Source organism: Bacillus rossius (genome assembly GCF_032445375.1).
Source record: "Bacillus rossius redtenbacheri isolate Brsri chromosome 4 unlocalized genomic scaffold, Brsri_v3 Brsri_v3_scf4_1, whole genome shotgun sequence".
Classification (NCBI taxonomy): Eukaryota; Metazoa; Arthropoda; class Insecta; order Phasmatodea; family Bacillidae; genus Bacillus; species Bacillus rossius.
Genome location: NW_026962010.1, coordinates 19,669,133 through 19,695,125, shown reverse-complemented (window position 1 = coordinate 19,695,125; position 25,993 = coordinate 19,669,133). Strand labels below are relative to the sequence as shown.

The 25,993-nt window shown below is 38.5% G+C and overlaps 1 protein-coding gene across 2 annotated transcripts in view; it reads left to right on the top strand.

Annotated features, from left to right (window-relative positions):
- Window positions 1–25,993, top strand: part of LOC134541660 (ecdysone 20-monooxygenase) — a 158,099-nt gene that overhangs the window by 74,754 nt on the left and 57,352 nt on the right. For both annotated transcript variants that reach the window (XM_063385261.1, XM_063385262.1), the window contains exon 2: window positions 25,176–25,294. In XM_063385261.1, the coding sequence (XP_063241331.1) occupies window positions 25,177–25,294 (118 nt within the window). In that variant the 5' untranslated portion in view covers window position 25,176. The remainder of the gene's footprint in view (window positions 1–25,175; window positions 25,295–25,993) is intronic.

Here is a 25,993-nt window from a genome sequence, read left to right as displayed (position 1 = left end):
TGGTTAGTTACTACACTAGGCATGGCTGCCATGACGTCATATTGACTGACATAATATTAGTATCTGCCTTGGCATTAGTGGTGGGAGGTTAGTCTGCCAGTGGCTTCTGTGGAGGAAGGATCCATCGCCATTTTTAATCGAATGGCCGGGTTGAATCAAATACTGCTTGACATTAGCATGATTTTTTATAAAAATTGTAATAAATTTTTTATTAATTTTTAAATTTTTGCTGATTTTCCTGCTTACAATTTATGGATTTTCAAGATGTTGGCCAAGAAGGCCGGCAAGATGGTGGATGGTACTATAATCCAAAATGGCGGGTGTGATGTAAGCAAGATTTCTAATATTTATTTAATTTAAATGGCGATTAAGAATTTTTAAAATTTTTATTGATAAATAACTAGTTTACTCTCGCCGGGTATCGAACCGTAGACCAGGATGGGTTGAATAACTAAACATTTAAAGTAATTTTTTTAATGTTTCTGGTCAAGGTCTACGACCTCGGTGGCTTGGGGCAGCTTGCTTTTATGAGTCTTAAGCCAGTTTTAGGAATATTATTTTTTTCTTAGGCAGATGTATTTTCAGGCATTTTTAACTTCGAATATTTGAATTTTAAGGGAAAAATGGGAACTTTTCCGTTAAAAAGGGAAATTTTTTCTTAATAAAAGGGAAATTTCTAGGATTTTGCGGAATTTTGAAACCAAGAAGGCCGTCGTGACTTCAGAATCCAAGATGGAGGCTGGCAATTACAATCCAATTCCTGAACCCTGGCGCAGGACCTACCAATATATACTACTAACATTTACCCTTAACACGTATTTTTGAAAATTAAATGTTACCGTACCTAAAAAAACTCAGTTTTCTTGTCCCTCAAGTCTTATGCCTTTTTTTTTTTTCGCTCCTCGAATACTCCCGCCCCTCAAAAACTGACGCTCTGTGCAAATTTCCGGTTGGCCCGTTTGTAAATCGGGACTTGATGTGAGCAACATTAGAGTCTGTGCCATGCAACTTGTCTCTAATTTCAAAGGCCTCAAAGGAAGTACAATAGGTATACATATCATTCTGCCACAGTTGTTCTTTTGCGATGTGTTTGAGAACACTTCATGTGATTGTCACTGTTCTAATACAAACATCATGAGTTGCCTTGCAAGTAACGTTCGAGAACGGTCGAATCTCAGACATATTGTCGACACCATAGAGCATGGAAGGAGATAGAAGTGCGACTCTTACAGCGGAAACTGAAACCATGTTCTGCGCGACACGTGACGTTATCTGTCGGGTAGGCCCCATAACTACTAGAAAATACTTGAATGCGTGGTTCATATACAAAGTCTTAGACTTATAATAGTAATCTAAATACTTGAAGACTAATTGCTTAGTAACAGACATTTAAACTGTGCGAGAAACACTTATTTTTTTTTTGCAATAAGACAGCATGTTCTATATAAATTAGTACGATATGCATAATTTCTGGTATATCACACCAGAAAATTCTTGGCTTCCAAAATAAAATGAGTTATTTTTTACAGGTTTATTTGTGTGATAATAGCTTATGCATTATTTCCCCAAATCAATATAGCTATGTTAGGAGTATGTTATAAATGCTACCATCTAGCGGAAGGATTCAAAACTACTTAAAAAAAAAGAGTCTCAGGTTTGTCAGATTTCTCCAATAAATAATAAAGGCATTATTTCTATTGCTTCATTCCTATATGTAATCCCTGTTAGGGTATAATAGGAGATTTATCAATCTAGTAATATTTTATCTTCAAATCATATAATCTTTATATTGACTTATTTTCAAAAGGTTTATCGGGGTTAGTGAGAGATTATATTGACTTGTCCCCATAGTTAATGTTATATGCATATTATATATCTTCATGTAAGATTAATTTCCTCTATCCAAATAAATGTTAAAGTAAACATAATAAATAATATTAAACAAAAAATTTTCTTCTTTCTTCAGAATCTTCTGAATATATACCATCACCAAAAATTATAATAAATATTTTCTTCACCTAAAATAGGTTTTAGACTATTATATTTATCACATCTTGAAAGTGAACAAATTTTCCTTCTTGCTTCAAACCTTAATTATATTCCATAACCAGAACTAAATTTTCTTCATCTATATTTAGAGTTTATCTTCATAATGTTTATCACATAAATCAACTGGAGAGAAATTCCTCTAAAATTTTCTTACAGTCAATCTTCATCGCTGTCCGTTTCCACAGATGCATACCACCGGTCAAAATCTTCTAACCGTTTCCCCATTTCTGTTACTAGGTTTCTCCAAATTTCAAAAGAATTCTTATTATGGATAAGACTTCGAAGATCTTGAAAGTCATATCCTAGTGTCAGTAATTCTTGAGTATAGTTTTCTCTGATATCTTCTGTCTTCTTACATTGATTTAAAACATGCAGTACTGTATCTTCTACTTCACAAATCTGACAAAGAGGTGACTGTACTAATCCAAGTGAATAGAGTTTTGATTTAAAATTTCCGTGGCCACTGAGAAATTGCGATACATAATAGTCCGGTGTGATCCACCGACATTTAAGTCTTGCGTTAATGTCAGGTATAATATTGTACGTATGTCTTCCTGTTGTTGAGGAGTCCCAAGCTTCCTGCCATCTTGATATAACATTCCGCCGAAGTTCCTTCTTCTCTGCCACAGAGATCTTCCTATCCCTATTTAACTGGGATACTTGCCCACGTTCATATATAACTAGGTCAATGGGTATAAGTCCGGCTATAACTAGGAGTGCATCTGTTGAAATTGTTCTATAAGATTTAGTTATAGCAATAAGTACAGTTCGTTGGCTGGATAATAAAGTTCTTCGAGGATGAACTTGACAAGCAATGCGACTCCAAGCACCAGCTGCATATGTTAAAATACTCACATAAACTCCTTTATAAATAATCTCTAGGGTCTTATAGTTTAAGCCCCAATTAACAGGTGTAGTAGATCGTAATCGGTGGAATAATATTGCAGATTTCTTCGTTATGTACTTGATATGCTCGTGGAATCGGAATCCAGTCCCAATCTGTACTCCCAAATATTTAACAAGTTGTTTAATTCTTACAACACGTCCCTCGTAGCGAACTGTGGGAGGTCTATTAACACTAAGTTTACCCTTGAGTAAAATACCTTCCATTTTTTCTGGAGCAATCTTTAGTTTAGAAGCAGTTGCCCATTGGTGAACAATACCTAAAGCCTCTTCAGACTTCTTTTCTAGCATGAATCTTGAATTAGCAGGGATTAATAAAAATCCATCATCGGCGTAGCCGTATATGACACAATCTTCTGGTAACTCTTCTCTAAGAAGTGGATCAAATAGCACATTCCAAAGAAGTGGACCAAGGACTGAGCCTTGAGGACAGCCTTTGGTTAATGTCTTATTATATACTATGTGTCCCTGTTGACATGTACATTCTCTATCACATAAGAAATCAAGTATCACTTTATAAATGTTTGAGGGACACCTCAGTTGCTTCAATCGAAACATAATCTGGGGCCACCAAGCATTGTCGAAGGCCCCAGATATGTCGATTGTTATTCCCATTATATATTCATAAGAACTTGATCCAACTGTAGAAAGCACATCCATCAGAGCCAGCTCTGTACTTTTGCCTCTGCGAAATCCATATTGGCGATTATGTAAACCATGAACTTTCTCCAAGTAAGCATGTAGTCTTTTACTTATTAGGCGCTCATATATTTTACCCAAAATGGGTAACATAGTAAGAGGCCTGTAAGATTTAACCAGTGAAGGGTCCTTCCCATATCCTTTGTATATAACTTTCAATAAACCCTTTTTCCAGGCACTGGGGAAAACTTCTTGGAGCAAGGCCCTATTATACATTTTCAACAATACATCTTCCATTCTAGTATATACTCTCCAGAGCATTTCTACAGTTACATTATCCAGTCCAGGTGCTTTCTTCGGCTTAAGCTCCTTTATAATTTTCCTTAACTCCTGTATTGTAAACTCAGGTATGGGAAGAGTAGCAGGAACTTGATTCATTTCTTCCCTCTTCTGTTTGCATAATTCATCCTCGTCTGCAGAACAATCATCCGGTAGAAGTCCATCCAGAATAATTTTTAAATTCTTTGATATAGAGCATATCTGTAATCCATCAACAACAAGGCCTGGCATTTCTGTAGGAAGCTTATTCTTCTCAGCACATAGTCGATATATTACACCCCAAGGATCTTCATTTCCTTTCTTGGTTGCTAAATTAAACCAAGATGATCTTCTTTTTTCTCTAATTAACATCTTGTATTTTTTCTTCGTATCTTTATAATTTTCTTTAAGTGTGTGCATTACTTCATAAGTCCACATCTGTTTCAATTTTCTTCTTAAATTTTTAAGTTTGATCCTTAGTTTCTCAAGTTCATCATCCCACCAGGGATGTTCAAGGCTTTTGGGGTGCAAAACTTTAGAATATTTTTCAAATAGTTCAATTATTAATGCAGTTACATTATGAACAAATAATTCTATATCGTCAGGAGTATCTTCCAGTAATATTTGCGATCTTCTGCATAAATCCTTATCAAATAACCGCCAGTTAATAGCTCTATGAGAGTATCTTTTCCTATAGGCTTGATATATTACATCTTCAGCATCCAGGTTTATTTGAAATAGAATTAATCGATGATCACTACTACTCTCCTGGCATACAGTCCACTCCGAAATCTTAGGATAAGTCCTTCTGTCGCAAATAGTTACATCAATATAAGTCTCAGTATCCCATGCCGGTGAAACATATGTAGGGAGTGTGCCAACTCTATTTAATACTTCTAGTTCATTTGCAATAAGTAGATTGTTAACTTCTTCTCCCTTATCATCTGTAATAGGAGAGTTCCATAATGCAGATTTGGCATTTAAATCAGCAGAGAATAATACTCTAGATTTCTTAAGTACATCCATTATCTTCTGCCAATGTTCCAGATGTACTGATATATCATCTGAAAAGGTTTGTCAATTAGAGTTTCTCCTCCATGGTCGACACAGACTCTACCTGCCGGCGAGAGGTGGGACTGGACATTGAGACGCCACACGTACTCCGCTGGTCAAAACAAGTGTTGTTTGTTTTGTAAACACGGCTCGCCACCAGACAGCACGTGCCAGTCCAAGGCGACTCTTGCCGGCAGATAGCTGCTGCCGCGAGATTAGATTAGACAGGCTAGATTTATGTATTCTCACAGCGCGATTCATTTCAAAACAACACCCCTTAAATAAATGTTCTCGTAAGCGGTTGAAACGTTTTTGTGAGTTGGTAGTACGTATTGGCCGGAGCTGGGACAGGTTCCAGGTTGTGGATTGTGGATGGGGTCAATGACCGACCGCCTTGACTTAACGGCGGCCATCTTGGATGACCTTGACCTTCAAAATTCCTCGAAAATGACTCAAAATTCCTATAAATTTCTCTATTTCGAGAAAAAATTTCCTTTTTTTTTAAAGAAAAGGTCCCATTTTTTTCTTGCAAAAAATTCAGAAGGGACAAATTTCCATCGAGAAAGCCTCTATTCCATCGAGATGGACAATATTTCCACGAGAGGGGCAATTTACCACGAAAGCCCCACCAGATGTCTTGACCTTGTCCTTGACTTTGAACCTTAACCTGTACCATGAACCTTGACCTTTGAGTTCAGTCACCATCTTGGATTCCGCTATCTTGAAATCGGGCGCTCCGATTCCCGAACATTGCAAGTTTTGTTAAAGTCCCCAATTTAATTCTAATAACATGTCCGCCATCTTGGATCTGATGTAACAGCCACTATTTTTTAGATTTTGACGACACAACTGCCAGTTTCGAATTGAACTACCCACTCCCTAATGTTGCAATTTTCGTAAAAAACCACCATATTGAAAATATGTGATAATTAACTAATTTTAATGGGAACATTTTTAATATTAATAAAAAATAAATTAATAAATATTAATTAAAAACTCACATCATGTTGTTAGAAGTCCTTGGTTCAAATCCGTCGAGGTCATTCGATTAAAAATGGAATGTCAGAGCCAACCGCTGACGAGGTAACGTAAGGGCGAGAGCTGAAACAGAACGACACACACTAGTGTTGTAGCCAGCAAGTCCACTGCCCGGGAACATCAGACGAGACGTCGCGTTTGTTGTCTGGAGGCTCGACCATGAGTTCTCAGGACTGAGAGACCTGTGTTGTGCCTCTTGATGATGTTTAACATCTTAGCGTTTGGAGCGGAAAATCGCGTGAACGTAACGGAAATATGTAACAACCACGGTGCTGCCATCTGCGGCGGATGGCACGAACCAAAGTTCACAAAGCCAAAAGTAAAACTTTATGGTATTAACTGAATAATGAATTTTAACAAGATGGGCAGTATTTTCATAAAATTTCTTGTAGAAAATCCGGTACAAATCTGGGGGTTCACTTTTTTTTCGAGTCTTTTTGTTTTTATCGGAGCCGTTTCATTGTATAGTTTAATTTCAGTCAGCGAATCTAATTATAGCGGCAGGTGCGGAAACTACGTGTGATTCGCGTTCAGAAATTTAGTTGAAAACATAATTTTCGTATATTTATTACTCTCGGCATTATTTTAAATAATTCTACGTTAAATTTTGGTGTCCGAAGTTTTGTATTTATAAGTGTATTTGCAACATGACAACACATAAATTTGATCGTTACCTCGTTTAGATGTTACATATCTCTGGCGAGAACTGAAAGACTTGCTTATGGTGTTGTGCCCTATTCAGACGATGCATCTAGCCTTACCCGGGACTCGAACCCGGTACTTCTCACGCACAGAGCTGGCGTCCTACTGCGTCACGGAGGTCGGCTATCTTGCTCCATGTGTCGGATACTTAGAATAATAACAGGAATTGGCCTTTTTAACAATAATCACGCAGGAGAAATTGTTTATGTCTCTGCATTTCCGGTTACTGTCTTTACTTTTAATAAATATATCCTCCTGAAGTTTATTCCGTTAGTTGGATTGCATTTTTTTTTGGCTCAACACAAAATTTTTAAACAGATAATCACTAGACGTTGTTTTCGAGGTGCAAAATGCCACGCAAGGGATCTTTTTATGTACACTTGACTGCATTTTTACTGTTATTAGGTAACACGTAGTATCTATGCGTTGAAACGGAATATACACGTGAGAGAGCTATCGTGATAAAGGTGTTAGTTAATAGCAATGACAACAAAATGAAACAATCAAGTTGACTCGTGATATGGACTATGACTGCCTGAGAAGAAAATTGGAATGAACTTACTTAAAGGATCCGCATAGTCAGAGCTGTACCTGTGTTAGTGATGCGGGATGATAAGTGCGACGCTCGCTGGAGCTTCTAGCGTGATATCGCCTCTAAGAGCAAGGCTCTTAACTGGCGAGCAGTCTTCTCGTCGTGCATAGAACAAGTGTGGAATTTGAGCGGTGTCCGTAACATAACATGGCGGATAAATGAAGATAAAGGTGTACTGTAAGTCCCTTACGTGCTTTAAAGAATCCCTACCAATTGTTTCATACCTAAAATTTACTCTGAAAAAAGCCTTTTAGTGATTTTAAATCTTCTAAAAAATACAGTTTAAAAACTTAATCCGGGAACAAAACCACTTATCCGCCCTCAGCGATTTCTTGAATGCCTTTCGCAAACAGACGACACTCTGGTGGCGGGAGTAGTTTTCAAATGGCGTTGTTCTTCCTGAAGCTCTGCAGGCCGCATGTGTGCCCGGGTAGGCGGCATGAGTCCACGTGTGCACTTCCCGGCACTGCTGTTGGTCCACAGAGCTGGCTAAGGAGCCTGGGTCCCCACGGGGAAGGATTGCTGACCTGTGACATAGTCGGAGCCGTAGCCGTCTCTTAGTAACCGAGAGATACTCTCGCCAGGACTCCATTAAGGGCGTGTGATGCGAATACATAGCCTCTCCCGCTTACGGCAACCCATAGCCTTCTCGTGGCGCCAGTGTTGACAGATATGAGTAATGTTCACTCCTCTGACTTCCTCGGTGTGTTGGAACGAGTATTCTGGTAGGCTAGTAGGATGTGGACGCGTGACTACACCCCTGGACTATCCGGAAACCTGCCCGGAGGGTTGGGACCCCCAAACCCTAGGCGGTGTCTCAAGGCATCGGGCTCACAGTGAAGAACCCAGGATGCGCATGTAATAGCGAAGGCCGGTTGTGTGGCTGTTCGGCTGTTAATAACCATACCGCGACTGGAAAACTGTGTATCCGTTTCTCGGCTCTCAGAGCCATGGCCTTGATTGGAATTCATTCCAATTTTTGGCCATGTAAAAGATCCATCCTTCACTCCTTCTCGGTTTTGCCCTCTGGGAATAGTTACCGGGGGAGCGGATGTGTACGGATTTGTAAACCGCGAGAGACTAGACTTGTTGGTCCAGAGACCAGACATGCACAGAACGTCATTCCCCGACTGCTAAGTTAGTTGAAATGAAGCAGAACAACACGTTCCTGTCATGTTCCAAACATATTAAATCATATGTATATTTTTGAAGTGAAACTTATTTACAACTTGCAGGGTAAGTCGAAGCCATGACTCATCAATGTATAACGAAGAGTGCAATGTTTAGGAGTGGGGCGCCGATGACGGAAAATTGGTAAGAGGGGAGGAGATAAAACCACGAAAAAAAAAAAAAAATCCTCAGACAACTGTAAGTCATTGCCATTTTTCCGTCGCCATGTTCGTTACAATTATGAACCTCCAGTGTGAATCCGTAAAGATTTAGGAAAGGTCTTAAGGCGCACTTTTACGGAAACATAACTACTTCAGGTGAAGAGGTTAAAAAAAAAACATGTTTACAAACATGAAAGTGAACGGTTACACGGCAGCTGGTGTAAATAGGTTTAACTCCGAAACAGATTGTCTACTGTCATCGAAAGAATGTGTTGTGGATCCTATTTATTCGAGCAAGTGTACCTCTGTTAAATAATTTCCATCAGCATAAATTTAAAAACAAACAAAAAATGCTTACATGTTGATCTTTATTTGTTGCTAACTAACCAGAAAACATTCTCTCCATCTTGCGTTTTACGCAAAGCACTGTTTATAGTTCTCAACACTCAACAGCCAGTCAAGAGGCTTACGTAGAAGAGATGTCTTTCTGAACTACTTATAGCCAACCTGTTTAGGTTGCATGAGAAATGGCGTCGAGCGAAACGTGTTCAGACTTTGCGTGTAACCGTACGGAGTAAAGTTGAACATGTCTAGGTGAAGTAGTGCACAGTCTGGCCGTCTATTCCCCAGGCGTGGCGATGAAGCCAGCCGGGCGAGCATGGTTCTCTTTTTCGCCCGTCATAGGGATGACGCGTCATCGGTATGACGCTTCGCTACTAAAAGCGAGCATGGATCTTTTTTCGCCTTCCGGAAGACGCCTTAGCTACGACATGCCCGTCATACGTAAGGCGCAATGGCTGGTCAGTCGTAACCCCGTCATACAGCCGACTACGTGTGTAACTTTCATTTAATACTGGGAAATAATTCTTTCAAATGAGTTAAATAATATATTTTCGTGAAATTTAAGGTTTTGCCTTAATTACATTTACTCAGAAATTACGTATGTGAGTTATACGATGTATCTAAAAAAGGGTTATGTTTTTCTCTGTCCGAACAAACTTCGAAACAACTTGTTTCCGATAATAATCACGCCGCATAATAAATACTTAGTTTCTATGTTTCGTGTGAATAAGACACATTGATTCTTTTTTCTCGTTATTTTTAACTGCACAATACTCAGTTAACCAAAATATATCATACTAAGAAAACTACCAATCTGCCTACTTTTGTCATAGGTATCACTTAATAAAAAAATAAAGGTCAGGACAAAATAACGTAATATTTCAACTAGATGGAAGATAACATCACATTAGTTAATTATTCTGTGTAAAAGTTAAGTGTAAAACACCTATACGCGTGTGGCTTATTAAATTTCTAAAAACAACTCATTTCCCCTTCAGCTTCCATACGTGTAATAAAAAAAAATCACTTGTAAAAATAAAATACATGCATTGATAAGGTTGAAAATACACAAGAATGCCGCTGATAAATACACAGTCTGATGGTTATTTTAAACCTTCTTTTTATCGCATTTTAAACACAAAGCATTTCCTCCAAACATTTAGTGACTTTTAAGGCCCCCACACACGTCAGTCCAAATCATCAGTTCGGACTGTTCAGTCGGAACTTACAGTTTGGAATGAACTGAGGCTCTCTGCACACACGATCAGTCCAAGTGCTCAGTTCGGACTGAACAGTCCGAACTGACAGTTTGGACAAAACTGAAGCTTTCCCCACACACGATCAATATTGTGGTTAGATATTCTTTTTAATGTTGTTGTGGTAATCTTTACTTTTGATGTTCCACAAACATTCATGTTCATGCCATAACTCTATAAAATTATCAAGAAAATCTTTCGACCAGGAAGCCATTTCAGAGGAATAAATCTATTTCACAATAAACACAGACTATATCTCTCCCTTTTCTATGACGCAAACCTAGAACTAAAGGAAACAAATATTATATAAACAAATACGTCTGCTACGAAGCTCAGCTGTTGATTAAATGGACTGACAGTTTGGACTGACGGAATGTCTATACCCCCACACGGCAGTTCTAACTGTGGGCTTTTGAGCACACAGTCCGATTTGATGGAAAGTTATCAGTCCGTCAGTCCATCAGTTCAAACTGTTCAGTCCAACGTCCTTGCACACACACGGCAGTTCTGGCTGTTCAGTTCCGACTGTAAAGTCTAAACTGTCAGTTTGGACTGATCGTGTGTGGCACCCTTTAGGTTAGGCCTACTCCCCACCCTCGTTGGTGGCTAGGTTTGATCCTGCTGTATCGCATATTGAAACGTATTTTATTCACCTAAGATTCGCTCAAATACTTTCAGTATGATAAAATGGTAACAATGTAGGAATAATAGTGTTTCACGTAGAGTTGATAGGTTTCGTGTTTATAGTTCATACGAAAATTGTAATTTGTGAGAGGAGCGGCTTATGTGAAAAGAAAGTAATTAATTCCGTTAAAGGGTATGTTTAGTTCCTATACTCTTCTGGTAGTTATAAAATGCAGACACAATATTGTCAACTACAGTTTACGTAATAAATTATATTCAGGCATTTAATTAACAACACCGACTTCGTGTTATATTGTTTCAAGCTTGCAAGATGCTAAATAAATATTATCAGCGTATTCACCCAATACATATGCTACGGTACAAAATAGTGTAAATAAAACTTGTAGTGCACTAGAAAATATGCTATAAACAAGTCTAAGGATAATGTAATTAAATATAACAGTAGTATTTTTTGAACAGTGGGACGTATAGCACACCGAGTTGTTTCGGCACCTTCAAATCGGCAAATTAACTTCAACGGTGACGAAAATTACCAAATAATGATTAAATCAGATCTAGTATTGTAATGTTTCACGTCGAATCACAAAAGTGTTTTGAAATTCTTTTTTCATCATAGGTATGATTTAAAGTAATAATAACTGACCATTGAAAACAAAATTAATAATAACGGGCAACACATTTCACAAGATCGCTAAATAATATTTTCATATTAAAAACTACAAACTTTCGCAGTTTCTAATGCACTCCTTAACCTTCTTATATACTATTTAATAATTATAACCGACTTTGCTATGTAAAATGATTTTATTATATTTTGAGACTGAGACGTGGCGGGTGTTTTACTGAGCAAAAAATAGTCTGTAAAACTTATATTTACGGAACGCCAACAGGCGTACAATGAAAAATGATATAAATATTGTATATAGTTGTGGAAAATATATAATTCGATAGTCACATTATGCCTAAGTTTTACGAATGTCCACAATCTTGTTTTCGTGTAGGTAGTTTTCTATTGGCTGTAAATTGATAGCAGCTACACCAACTGCCAAATAAAACACATCCTTTCTGTAAATTCACTGCCAACCTCTGCATATTATCGATTGCCAAGCCGTCGTAAGTAAGGCGCCTTAGCGATGACGGGAGAGATATGACGATGGGATCCGTGCTCGCATTTTCACGCGGCCGTCATAACTCCGCCGTCATACCGGCGACGCGTCGTCGCTATGACGGTGGCGAGGAAAAGAACCATGCTCGACCCACAGGTGACTGCCTGCAGCTTGTCACGCCCACAGCCAGGCGGGGCGACACCAGGCTCGCTGGTCGACGACCCTCGCCCGGACACGCCAGGCGGCGGGATCAAAGGCACGGAGAGATACGGTTCCATTGTGACGTCCAGACACCTGCGGGGTCCGCGCGCACCGCGGAACGAACGCGACTGGAGTGCTGCGTCCCTCGCCGGACAAGCACGGACAGCGCCCTCTTTGTCACGCGCGCCCACCAACAGGAAGCGAAAATATTTTGCGCGTCGATTTCCACGGACCAGCGGTTGTACCTGTTGGGACTGAGCAGTCTCCCGCTGCGAGGGTTGGCGCCCCTGACGGCTGCCTGACAGCCCCTTCGCCCCCCCCCCCCCCCCCCCGGGGTCCACCGCGGGGTGGTTCCTTGAGAGAGTGCCGCGTGCACTGGCGAGACACGTCCCCCTCCCCTTCTGCCAACACCTCAGTCCTCGCCCGGTTGTTTTGTTTCATAGCGACACAGCGTCAGGCGATGGCTCGTTATCGACAGAGACCGGAAAAATTCGCGATTTCAATGACCTATAGAATGGACTCCATGATCTGCTCATTGGTTACTGACTCGCAGCACCTGTTAACTGGGATGCTCGTGATTCGCTACTTCTTTTGTTTACATTTTTTTTCATTGGCCCAAAGTCCTTCAGATATAGTACTGTGGCCCAATCACCGAAGCAGCAAAAATGCAAACTTTTTGGATTCTAGCATATCGTGAAATGAATGCGCGAATTTTTCAGGTCTCTAGTTATTGATCATTTAAAAAAAGGTGTGTCCAATCCATTACTTATTTCGGAATGGTTACATGTCTTTACAGTGTTGAGTGAGAACGCACGCCAGGCATATAGATGGCGTAGTGTTTGAGACACCATCTTCACAATCTGGAAAGCATTTACTAACTTCTTTATTTTCATCTCCGTGAATGGAGAAGAGAGGTCAATCTTTGCGACCTTTTTTTATATGACCTGGGTACCGTTCAAATATTATTTATTTCGCGGGATCTTCGGGTGAAAAAGTAGTCTATGCACATGTAAATCTGCTTCACTTGTGTGACAAGTTTACAGCTCAGAAATAAAGTAGCGACGTGATTTGCGTGCAAGTAATGATTGCAAAAGAGATATCGCGTTAGATTTACTTGAATAACCCTTAATGTCAATTACAAACAAAAATAGCCGGCATGGTGTGTGAGACCCAGCCTTAAGAGTTAAGCTGGGTAAACAACATAAATTTTGCGCGCCACTTACTTGGAAGGATAAATCAACTAGTTCACTCTCGGCTGCCGCTGATTGAAAGTTTCCTTTTTCATAATACGCTTAAACAAATAATAACTTTGAAATAACTATGGACTAAAATTAAAATTCAACTTCAAAATAGTATATTATTTGAGTTTATTTTTTTTTTATGATACATGTCCGACGCTTTAAATAAGCTCAAAAATATTCTTTCAACACACATTTTTGAAAAAAACATTTGAACAACAATCGTTCCAGTAAAATGCTCCATTTTTTTTTTACTTAAGGCCATGGACCTAAGATGTTTTCAGGTATGAGAAAAATATTTATTTAAACCTAAAATTGTATTTTTTTTATTATCGTGTATTTCCATCCAGTTTAGTTTTTACTCTGTGGAGTATTTAATTTTCAAAATGATGAACAACGATGTTGCTGCATGATTTCATTAAAAAAAACTGTTCGCGTTGCAGTTATTGTGGCACTTAGACGACCATAGATATTGTTTACTGCCTTCGCGTATGCGGCGACTAGTGATTCTTGTAGTATTATTATTCGTGTTTTAGTTGCACACTTCACTGACTTTTTCACTGTTTTTGACCAAGAAAATAAGTATATGAAATTCACAATCTCTCCCCCCCAATATTTACGAATTATTAATTTAATTACAAAAAAAAATATTATCCTAATTATAGCACGGGCAGAATTTACATATGTAATAAATAAATGACAAAGTAATAATAGAATACTAGATATTCTTGTACTTGAAACAATTTTAAACATATTGGTTGATTATAAACAAATGTGGTCCTATTGCAGCCAAATACAGGTCTTCTATTGGTCGCACGAGCAACTAAACGGAAGAGCTCAGCATTACCGAGCTAATCCATGCGCGTCCGGCTCCGTCTGCTTGCTGTTGCAGAAACTCTGTTCCATGAGATCCGTCTCCGTTTACGTGATCATTGTAGAACGAGCCTTTAGCCAGCTGGTAGAGGATCTAGATCCGCAGCTAGCAAGCGAAGGTGTGTTTGAAGGAGATCTAGTCTCATCAAAGGTCTCATTCACCCCGAGTCATACTTCCCGAAAAATGACTTTTTTCGTGTAGGCATATTTTAGTTTTTTTTTTTTAAACTTTTGTAAAAGTTCAAGAGTGGTGAGTTTAGATTTTCTACACAAATAAGATCATCGTAAATATTAGTTCTTTTTGTATTGTTATCTCAGGAGATCAAGTTTTCGCACGTCTGGGTTATAGTACTAAAAATTAAATGTTGGTTAGGTTAGACGAGCCATATAGAAGAAAAAAATTGAGCTTGTCTTTCAGTCCTCGCCAGTGATGTGTAAACATCTACCGTCGGTGTCAATCAAATTCACGTGTTCTCATGCTGCAAATAAAATTATTAGCAAATACCCCATATTGAACTAAGAACTCTTTAAAATAACGTCGAGCGTAATAAATTCATTTTAGAACAGTATTTTTTCTTTTATTTTTTAAAACGCATAAATAATTTTGTTTAACAAGTTAGTAGTGTTTATTTCTCATGTGTAGTCGAACAACAGGAGTACCAAACGCTTTGCATGTAAATGCGTCAACGCTGAACATGTGACATTTCCCCCTAATACGTAATTGTCTTCGCTTGCGTTTTTGAGATTACACTTCTTTAGGGTGAAATTTTAATTTGCACCAGAAATGCAATGAAATAAGCGCGCATCACACAATGGGAATTCGACAGGTTGGAAGTCCAACGTGCATGCATGCAGGAACTGCTATAGACACGAGCCGAAGTCTTCAAGATGGCGGACCCAGGTGCGGCAACATGCACCCGTGCATGTATCGCGAATATCGCGGGATGTACTAAGCGCATTGGTGTGCCAAAGTAAACGTTACGGTAGTGAAACTATCCTGGAATTAATTTTATGAACTTGGATAGTCATAAGAAAAATAAAATAGCAACTTTAAAAATCTATAATTTAGTAGTAAGTAAATGTTTTTGGCAAGAACATGGCGACAAAGATATTTAACATTTAGTTGGTTTCCTAAAGCATCACGAACATGGCGCTATCTTTCAGGTATTTTTTAAACTAAAAGTTGCAAGCCAATTCATCTCGGCTTTGAACATGATTTTCGACTTGGAATTTTGTTATTAAATGTCCATCTTGTTAAAATTCATTTAACAGTAATACTAAAATGTTTATGGACACGTTAGAATTTATACTTCTATTGCAGTACTAAAATATTAACCTGAAACATATAACATATTATATTACTAAATATATATTACTTAAACGACTGAACTTAGTATGTAAAGACTTCCTACAAACAAAACTTAACCGTATTGAGCTGATTCAACATTATTATATAATATGACTACATTAATACGTTTTTGAAAAATAAGTTTAAAAAAAAATTCCCAGTGGCGAGATATGAACCCCGTCCCTTTAGGAAATAAGCGCGCGTTCTATCACAATTTCCAGACATTTTGAGCTTAGGGATGATGCTTTGTATTATAAACAGTGTAATGTGCTTTTCCTAACGTATTTTAAAACTTGGGACTATTTTTCTTTTAACTATGGCTATTTTAGTCCACCAAATATATTCCACGGTAGTTTCGCTATCATGAAGTTTCATTTGGCATACCAACATGTTTGGTATTTATCTTTATTTTACGAAATTGTCTTAACACGTTTATGTTGCTACGCGTGAGCCCGCCATCTTTGTCACACATTTCCATTCATCGACTTTCGTCCCATTTTCACCAATATGTTCGCACATAGAAAAGCTGTAAACTCGCGAAAATATATGAGGTCTAGCAACGTTATTATTTTTATTAGGATCTTGAAGTGGCACAAGCGAGTTCCAAACTTCTGATTTATCTAGAGATTGATCGGAGACAGCGAATCGTGTGCTTCCCATTGGCAGGAAATGGCAGGAAATGGCAGGAAATGGCAGGCAGGTTCAATCGCCAGGGTGATTGTTTTGGAAGGAGGAGGAAGGGTGATGATAGTCAAATGAAACCTTTTGTTTGAGGATCCTTGGTTCTTTTTTTTTTTTTTTGCACCTTTGCGTATGCGGGCAACAAACAGCAACCTTTTTTTCACCGCCTGTACGCATAGGCCTAGCGCAGAACACGCGTGTACTGCGGTTCACGCAGTTCCCCACACGTAGGGGAAAAAAAAAGAGAATTTTACGTACTACTCACTTGTCAGTCTCATTAGAAACGTACCCCAAGTCAAGTGAATACGAACGCGACAGCGTAGGAGGGACTGAGTGTATATGTTTACAAATAATTACGTGAATATTTAAATAAATAAATCTATGTGAAATTTTTACGAAACCATATCCTGTAACGTGACTCACACAATTTTTTTTATTAATGAATAAGCATGTTTTAGTGACTTGGATTTTAAAATGATAATTTAAATTTTATCTGCTACCATGTGTTGATATAAAAAAAATTGATGATATCTTGCGTATGGATACTAAATTATATAAATAGTTTCTAATAATAAAAAGCATTCACACCCCAAAAAACAAGAAACATTTATTGTATATTTTAAAGGTGGGAATGCGTAAATATATTTTAAGAGTTTTTAGCATGCCAATAAATTGCTGTAAAATCATCTCATTTTCTCAAAAAATCTAAGTTATCTAATTTGTAGAGACCTGCAAAATTCGCGGATTCATTAGGTGATAGGCTAGAATTCAAACACATATACCTCTTAGATAATATTGCTATTGGCTTACTGTTCATTTGGACGAATCTCAACCAGTTACAAACCCTCAACCAAAGAAGGATCGAATCACAGACAAGCCAGCTGAGACGACTTACAAGTCGGCAGCCAATGAACTTGCGTTATTTGCCCGAGTGTACAGGGGTATGTGCAGTCTATCCTGAAGGCCATCGAAACCGCGAATTTTGCAGGTCTCTACTAATTTGGCCTTATTATAAATAGAGCCCACTAGGTATCTACGTGCTACCACCGCATAGATGCTGTGCACATGTATATTTATTGTTAACTGTGTACTTATTTTATTTTAAGGCAATACAAAATATTTTGTGATTGCAACGAAAACCTTTCTTCAGCCAGTACACTGTTAAAAATGTTTGTCGCGGGGCTGAACAAAAATACTTTTCTATAACTCCATAGCTTTTCTCTTTGTGGACTGTAAACAAAATAATTTTTCTGTGTGTTCTTTATGAATACGGATGATTGAAATCGCTTTATTGTTACCTCTAGCAGGTCTCATTTCCAGAAAACATGATGCCTAAATGTTATGTTTTATCTTAAATGCATTTCTGTAAATATGAAGTAAACCCTTTAAAATTAATACTTTTAGATATTGTGAGGTGTTTATTAATGGTAACGATTGGTTACTCATTTGGTATGAGGAACCACCACAGAACGCTTCCACATGAAGTATAGAATCATTCTGCATATATAAAAAAAGAGCGCGTGTAACTCAGTACAGGAGAAAGAAGTGAAACTTCTTTAGCAATTCAAACCTCGACTCGTAAGTACATCGTAAGGGGTAAAACGGCAGAGAGAGAGAGAGAGAGAGAAACAATGACGATTTCATAAATAAACATGAATGAACCAAATTATTACTCACTTCAAAATAATTGCTTGGGCGTTAAATAATTATTGATCAAACAAAAGTGATAAAATAACAATACATATAACTCACTGTTGAAATACACGATAATGAAAAACAGTGCTTGTTACTCTTTCTTCAAACAATTCTGCCATTTGTAACGGGACTGTCTCAACAGCGCTCTGAACGCTGATGGTTAAACAAGGGCGAACGCGAAAGCGCTGGTAGCAAATATAGAATCAAAGCCATTCACAGCTGACTGTATAGAATACCTATATCTATTTTCTGAAACAATTGCATGCGCACACTGTCTTATTCTTTCATACATTTGTCTTGGTGCTATAGTTATTTTTTTTGGGGGGGGGGGGGGGGGGGGCTGTTACGCTTCTTCGCACAAAGAAGAGAATGAAAACGAGCTATGCAACATAATGTTTTCTTTTATGTTTCATTAGCCAAGTACATATTCTCTGTCCTTTTCAGAAACGTTTCACCACAAAGTTTCACGAAAAATCTTGCAATAAGATACGGCCTGAAAAAAAAAAAATGTTACTTTCATCGCGCCCGATAAGTTCCATTTAAAACGTAACGTAAGTTGAACTGAATGATAGTCCCGGGTCGGGGAATGGCGTGCTTGCAAGTTCGAGCCGGCGACAGGCGGCCACAGCCCCCTGAAGCAGGGCGGACACTCGATGCCGATCTGGGCGAATCGGCGCGGAACACTTTCATTGCGCGCGGCGCGGCGAGAGAGCGGCCCCGTTCGACTCGGCGGACCCGCCTTGCTTTCATTTCCCCGGCGATGAGCGTCGAACAGAGAGAGTGCAGCCCCGGCAGCGCGGGGCTCGGGGCTCTGGGAGAGAGAGAGAGAGAGAGTTCTGTTTCCTGTTTAGCGCCGACTGCAAGACTGCACATCTGCAGAAATAAACATGTAAATGTTCGTTCATTCAAGTTCCTTAAATCTGAGAAAGTTTTTTTTAAACCTATTCCTTTAAAATTTTGACACAGTGTTGCATTCGAATACGCGCGTGATTTATATACCAATTTCACACCTGTGGCAGTTAAAAGGAATGGTTATATATATATATATATATATATATATATATATATATATATATATATATGTGTGTATATATTCGCTCGGCACTGGCCTTTCTAGGCTTATTGGATTCCCTTTCGTGGCGAGCTTTCCCCTGACTTGCATTTTTATAATTCCGAGCACATTTACGAGTCATATGATACGGCATCTTTAATTATTTTGTAGGATTAAATTTAATACCGATTTTCACTTATGTAGATTCCGACTAATATTTTCATTGTCTCACTTCAAGTTCGAATACTGTTTTACATGCTCTTCACAAAAACACCAGCATCAATGTCCTGGGTAAATCCGTTTCCACAAATTTATGACTTTACACAAAGCTAATTCGTTACAATCAGGCGCATGCGCCTACACTGGTGCGATGACGTGACAGGCAAAATAAATAATGCGCGACGAACACGTACATGATTGATCTAACCACTGTGGGCTCAACCATTGTTTACGCACTATTAGTCTCGAAGATTTAGCAATTCAAATCTGACGGTATTTTGTCACAAGAAAGTTCAACCAACTATCACTGTAACGAGCGAAAGGACGTTTTTACACACCTCTCTCTCTCTCTCTCTCTCTCTCTCTCTCTATATATATATATATATAGATGTTATGATTAAATCAATCGTGTTAGCAGTTTGTATATATATATACATATATATATATATATTACGTTCTGTCACTATTGCGCCTTAGAGAAAGTTAAACTGAGTATATCCAAAGTCAAAGAATGTAAGTGTGATCCTCGTCGGTGAATTAATTATTCAATTGATCTCAAAGTGATCTTATCTCAGTTGCCTTGGCGTATGAACATGTCATAATATCGGGCGATTTAAACATCAACCTTCTTAATGAAACGAGCCGTACGCGCTACTTGAGAACTATGTTCGCAGCTTTTAACCTTAGTATTTGCCAACTTTTGCCTGCACATTTTATTTAAACTGCTAACACGATTGATTTAATCATAACATCTAACACAAAGACGATTCTAAACCACAGACAACTTCCAACGCCTGATCACACACTACGAATGTTTTCAACTGCATAGTTTCCAGATCGGGCCCTGCATCACCTCTTCTTCCAGCTGAGCTTACTGAACTACAGCCTGGCCCTTCTTCGCTCTTTCCGAACAACCAGCCAGAACAGGGGAGTCTATCGGTTCTCACACCGACCATTCAGATTGAACCGCAACTGGAATATTCTACAGTTCTCACTCCAGCTAATCTCACTGAACCCCAACCAGGACCTTCATCATCGGCTCCCGATTCAATCTCACTTATTAATGTTTTACTACCTTGTTCTTCGTCTTCTTCAGAAACTGTTGATCTCAACAATATAACTGAAAATATATCTCCTTCCAACAAACCTTCAGAGGTTAAGATGAAAAAAAAAAGTTCAACGAACACAATGATCCTTACTTTAACACCTTATAAAGATCAGCTGGTGGAGAAAAAAAAATTGACTGGCAAGATAAGGATAAGAGCAGAGAAGAGAAGGTCTGAAATAAATGAAAAGAGCGTAGAAAAAATCAAGAAAATAAGAAATTTCGGGGCAACTGGAGAATTAAAAAGGAAGAAAGACGAGAGGATCAGTAGAAAAAAAAAGATACTAGACTTTTGTGAAAATTCTATCAGGAAAAACCCTACATAAGACAAAACAAGAGTGTATCATTTGTCGTGAATCATTTGAAGAAGACTGGGTGGAGTGTGTCGAAAGTTTAGGTTGAGCACATGTTGAAAGTACATATCAAAAAGGCATATTATAGGCTAGTGAATTGAAGTTTTGTCATGTTATAATGTTTTTGTTATGAAAAATTATATTATAATTACTGTACGAACTTCGTTGGAGAAATATTAAAGTCAAATAACTGTTTTGCTTAATTTATTAAATAATTTTTTATCATTAAAATATTAGTCGTTAGACCTTAAAACTTCTAAAATAATGGCTGGTCGGTTCTGGACCACAGTTTTTTGCACTCTACAAAATAAAGCCTTTTTATATTTAGAAATAAAAAAATATTTGTAATATAATTTAATAAACACACACATACACACACACACCTATATATATAAAATGAAGAACTAGTTAAGGTAACAGATTAATGTATTAAAATGCGAAATATATACATTACCTTCATTAGCGTTAAAAAAACTTAAGGTTGTCAGCACTGTATGACTTTCTCCGACCTGTAAATAAGCTTTTTGGTTAATTTGTGTAATTGTTAACTCTTATCTTTGAACATTTAGTTAAAGCTTTGTTATGCTTTCTATCTAATTACCTACTTTGATATCTATTATGTATAGTAATGCCGTTTTTTAAATATCAATGCAAGATGTTATAGCAGACAATGTGGTTAAGTGTAAAAAATTGCGTACCGCATTAACTTCATAGCAATAAAGATAGTAAATAAATAAATAAACTTGTGTCAGTATTCGTCAGAGATGAATAATATCTAACCTTGGTAACGACAAAAAAAATTCATGTTTTCTCATGTTGCAAATACACTTATAATACGAAACTCTGATGTGTAATTTCAAGTATAATTCTTTTAAATAATGCCGATCGTGATAAGTATACGCAAATGATGTTTTCAACTACATTTATTGACGTGAATCACGTGTACTTTCCGGAACTGCCTCTAGAATTCACTGCCGGAGCAGCTACGTTGACTAACAAATCAATCGATTTGCTGACCGTTATTTTAAGTTATATAATGATAGCTCCGATTAAAGCGATAAAGACTTTAAACATACTAAACCTCGGATTTCGACCTGATTTGCGACAAGTAATATTATCAAAATACTGCCCAACTTGTTAAAATTCATTAAACAGTTACTACTACAAAGTTTATCTTTGGCTTTGTGAACTTTGGTTCGCTCCACCCGCCATAGATGGCAGTACCGTGTTTGCGTGGTTACATATTTTCGTTCCATTCTCACAATTACTCCCACCAAATTCTGTACACACAGAGCTAAAATGTTACACACCAATAAATACCCCATCTACTTATCATAGTGCAAACGTTTTCACGTTACACAAAAATACAATTTCAACAAGTACAATCACTTCTATAGAGTCATAAGGATAGATAGTAAATAACCGATACTACTAGCAAATATAAAGGTAAAATTTTAGTCAGTATTACTAATCAATAATTGTGTGTTACACTGCTCCCCTATGACATGGAAGAAACTGGAAAGGTGAGCCTTATAGATGTGGGTGGGGCATTATTGGGTTTTAAAGTGAACAACCAGTATCTATAAAAAAATCTGTGAATTTTACCTACATCTGGCGATTTAGGAACATTTCCATACACATCAAAGCTAGGGGCCGTCTACACAAACTATGGAGGAGCCCTACCTCTAGCACAGTTCCTGGATGTTCCAGGTGAGGCCCGTGCCTAACTGTACCGGGGACAATGGCTGAGGGTTGTTTTGTCCACCTGGAAGGGTGGGGGGATGACGCCGCTGTGTTTAGTCACGACCCGCCGACTTCCTGTTCCCGCGCGCTGCCTGTAATTTACGACCGCCGAGGGCACGCGGGTAGCGACAGGTTGTCAGCGAGTAGCGCGGCCAACAACCCTCACCCCCTGTTAGGGGCAGGTACAGTTCCTCCGCGGGGGCCAGAGACGGCTCAGTTTTATTTCTAGTGCGTGGAGGCTGTGCCTTGTCTAATCAATTTTCAGTATTGTAATTTGATGACGTGACACAATTAAAACAACGTTTTTTGAAGAAAAATTCTTTGCTGAGGAGCCTAGAATTTTTTGGCGTTACGAAAATTGCGATCGTATGAGGGAAAATAGCTTAGAAAGTCATAGCGGGGTAGATACTATTACACACACCTTCACACACACTTCCATACACTTTTGCACAACTTGCATACAATTTTGCACACACTGAAACACACTTGAACACACCTGGACACACTTAAATACACCTGAAAACACTTGAACACACCTGAACACACTTAAACACATCTGAATGCACCCTAAAAACACACTTGAACAAACACCTAAACACACGGGAACATGCTTGAACACACTTTAACACTTCAGCATACTATAACACACTTCAACACACTTCAAAACATTTGGACACACTCGAACGCACTTGAAGTAATTGAACACACGTAAACAAAATTTTGACCACACTTGAACACATTGGAACTCACCTGGACACACTTGAACATACCTGAACGCACTTGAATACACACTTGATAACATACATGAACACACATATGAATACACTTTACACACACTTGGAAAAAAATTGAACACACTTTAACACACTTGGACATAATTGAACACACCCTTGAACACACTTGAACGCACACTTAAACGCACACTTGAAGACACTTGGATACCATTAGACATACTTATGAACACACACATGAATACACACATGAACACACTTGAACCTACGTGAACACAAACTTTAACATATACTGAACACAAATTTTAACACATACTTGAACACACGTTTGCACACTTTCACACATGCTCACTTTTGCACACCTGTACACTTTTACAAACTTTTACACTTTTGTACAATTTTGCAAACTCCCACACTTTTGTACACTTTTGCGACACCGACTTGGGCAGAGGACAACCCAACAGGGTTTGAGGTTATTGTTGTGCACCGTGCCACTCTGGCCATATTCACATGAAAATAGGGCAATAAATTCCGAGCATTGAAAAAATTCTGATCGCATGAGGGTAATAGTTAAATACAGGGTGGGGGAACAGGTAGAGGAGGAGAGTGCGTCAGCGGCGACGCCACTCCAACGCATGCACTAGCAGTCGAATGGGAAGACGGCAGGGGAGATGTAGAAGTGATGCAGCAGTGATGCTACGGAATTCGCGTAACGCTGCTGGTTTTTGTCTACTACACAGTTTTTGTAACGGCAGACGTTTAATGCTGCCATATTTCTTTTATTTAATTTAAACAATCTACAATATATTATTCGTGTGGAAAAGAGTTATTGATTTGTGCGGTTGAGTTTATAGTTATAATACTTTGTAATGTGGATAGTTTGATCGAAAATGAAAATAATTTATCACTATCTATACCTAAAAAAGCAATAAGTATCATTTCTTCCGGCGTGGATTCCACGTTCACAATTATATATATATATATATATATATATATATATATATATATATAATCAAATGTGTTTTCATTGGCTCTTGAACACTTTCTTATTGCTATAAATACTGTCCGTAAAATAAAACGTACACACTTAAACACTGGTTAAGTGCATGTGTTTAACACAATTAAACTTGCACATATAATGTACACGTATGCAAAACAAATTATACCTGAAACATTTACTGCTGTGGTGGGGAAAACTTTATTTTTTTTGGGGGAGGGGGAAGTGAGCCGCTTATCAAAATTTTTTCCCCGGGCGAAGGAAAGTCTAGTTCTGTCCCTCGAGTCCACTAAGCTGTGTGTAGTTGCAGCAGGGTGTATTCCTACACTTAATGTAAAACAACTATGTAATTTGTTTTAAGAGCTTGTAATGGTTAACTATTTGATGAACATTTCATTCACATCTGTTTACCACATGAAAAAATGTTCCCAGTCATGCTAGATTTTAAGTATTGATAAAGATTTAAAACAATGTAAACAGTTATCGAACAGAAATACAAACATTAAAAAGAATTATACATAATTATTTTATGAGTCCAATTGATCCATCGGTAAATCTGCGCAACGCTGTGAGTATTAGACTCTCTATCTATCTAGGAACCCTTAGAATTAAAAAAAAATGTATAATTCATTATTTAAAATCACCTTCAATTTTCTATGTTAGTCAAGCGTGAGATTTTTGTTTTGTTGAAATTTCCATAACCTTTTGTTTCCACTTTTCTCAACTTGTAGTATTAAGCATATGTGTATCCATGTAAAATACCATGTATGCGATCTCTCCTCCCCCCTTCCTTGTCCAACTGAGTGTCGGCGTCTTATATCTGTCATATAACTTGACATTTTCCCAACTGGAACTTCCAGCAGCATCACACGGTGTTGATGAACACGGGCAACCACAAACACCCTTGACAGAACAACAGTGGCGCGGACCACGCATCCGAACACTAACACGCGTGTCGGCTTGCAGGATGCTGTCGTTGCTGAAGTTCACGCTGGGTCCGCTGGACATCGCGACGCTAGTGGTGTTCGCGCTGCTGCTGCTGTGCACAGACTACACCCCCTCGTGGTGGGGAAAGCACATCCAAGGTGAGTGCTAGTGCGTCTCTTGTTAGCCGCGTCCAGGTCGGGCGAGGTCACCTGCGGGTAGAGACCGGAAAAATTCGCGAATTCATTTCGCGATAGGCTAAAACACAAATAGTTATAACTCAGTGCTGCCTCTGCTATTGGCTCACAATTCACCTGGATGACTCTGGGCCAATGAGAAACACCCAACCAAATCTGTATCGAATCACAGGCTGCTACGTTGGGACGTCTCACAAGACAGCAGCCAATGAGTGGGTGGCATTTGACCGAGTGTACGTAGAACTATGGAGTTCATTCTACAGGTCATTGAACCCGCGAATTTTTCCGGACCCTACCTGTAGGATGAACTCCATAGTTCTACGTACACTCGGTCAAATGCCACCCACTCATTGGTTGCTGTCTTGTGAGACGTTCCAGCGTAGCAGCCTGCGATTCGATAAAGCTTTGGTTGGGTGTTTCTCATTGGCCTGGAGTCATCCAGGTGAGTTGTGAGCCAATAGCAGAGGCAGCACTGGGGTATAACGATTTGTATTTTAGCCAATCGCGAAATGAATTCGCGAATTTTTCCGGTCTCTACCTGTGGGTGAAAGCTTCTCATTTCATTGATTTCATTATTATTACTAGCTGTGGCACGCGGCGTTGCCCGGGCTAAATACATCATAATATAAGGAACATCACCGCCGAGTTTCAAGTCTGTAGGGC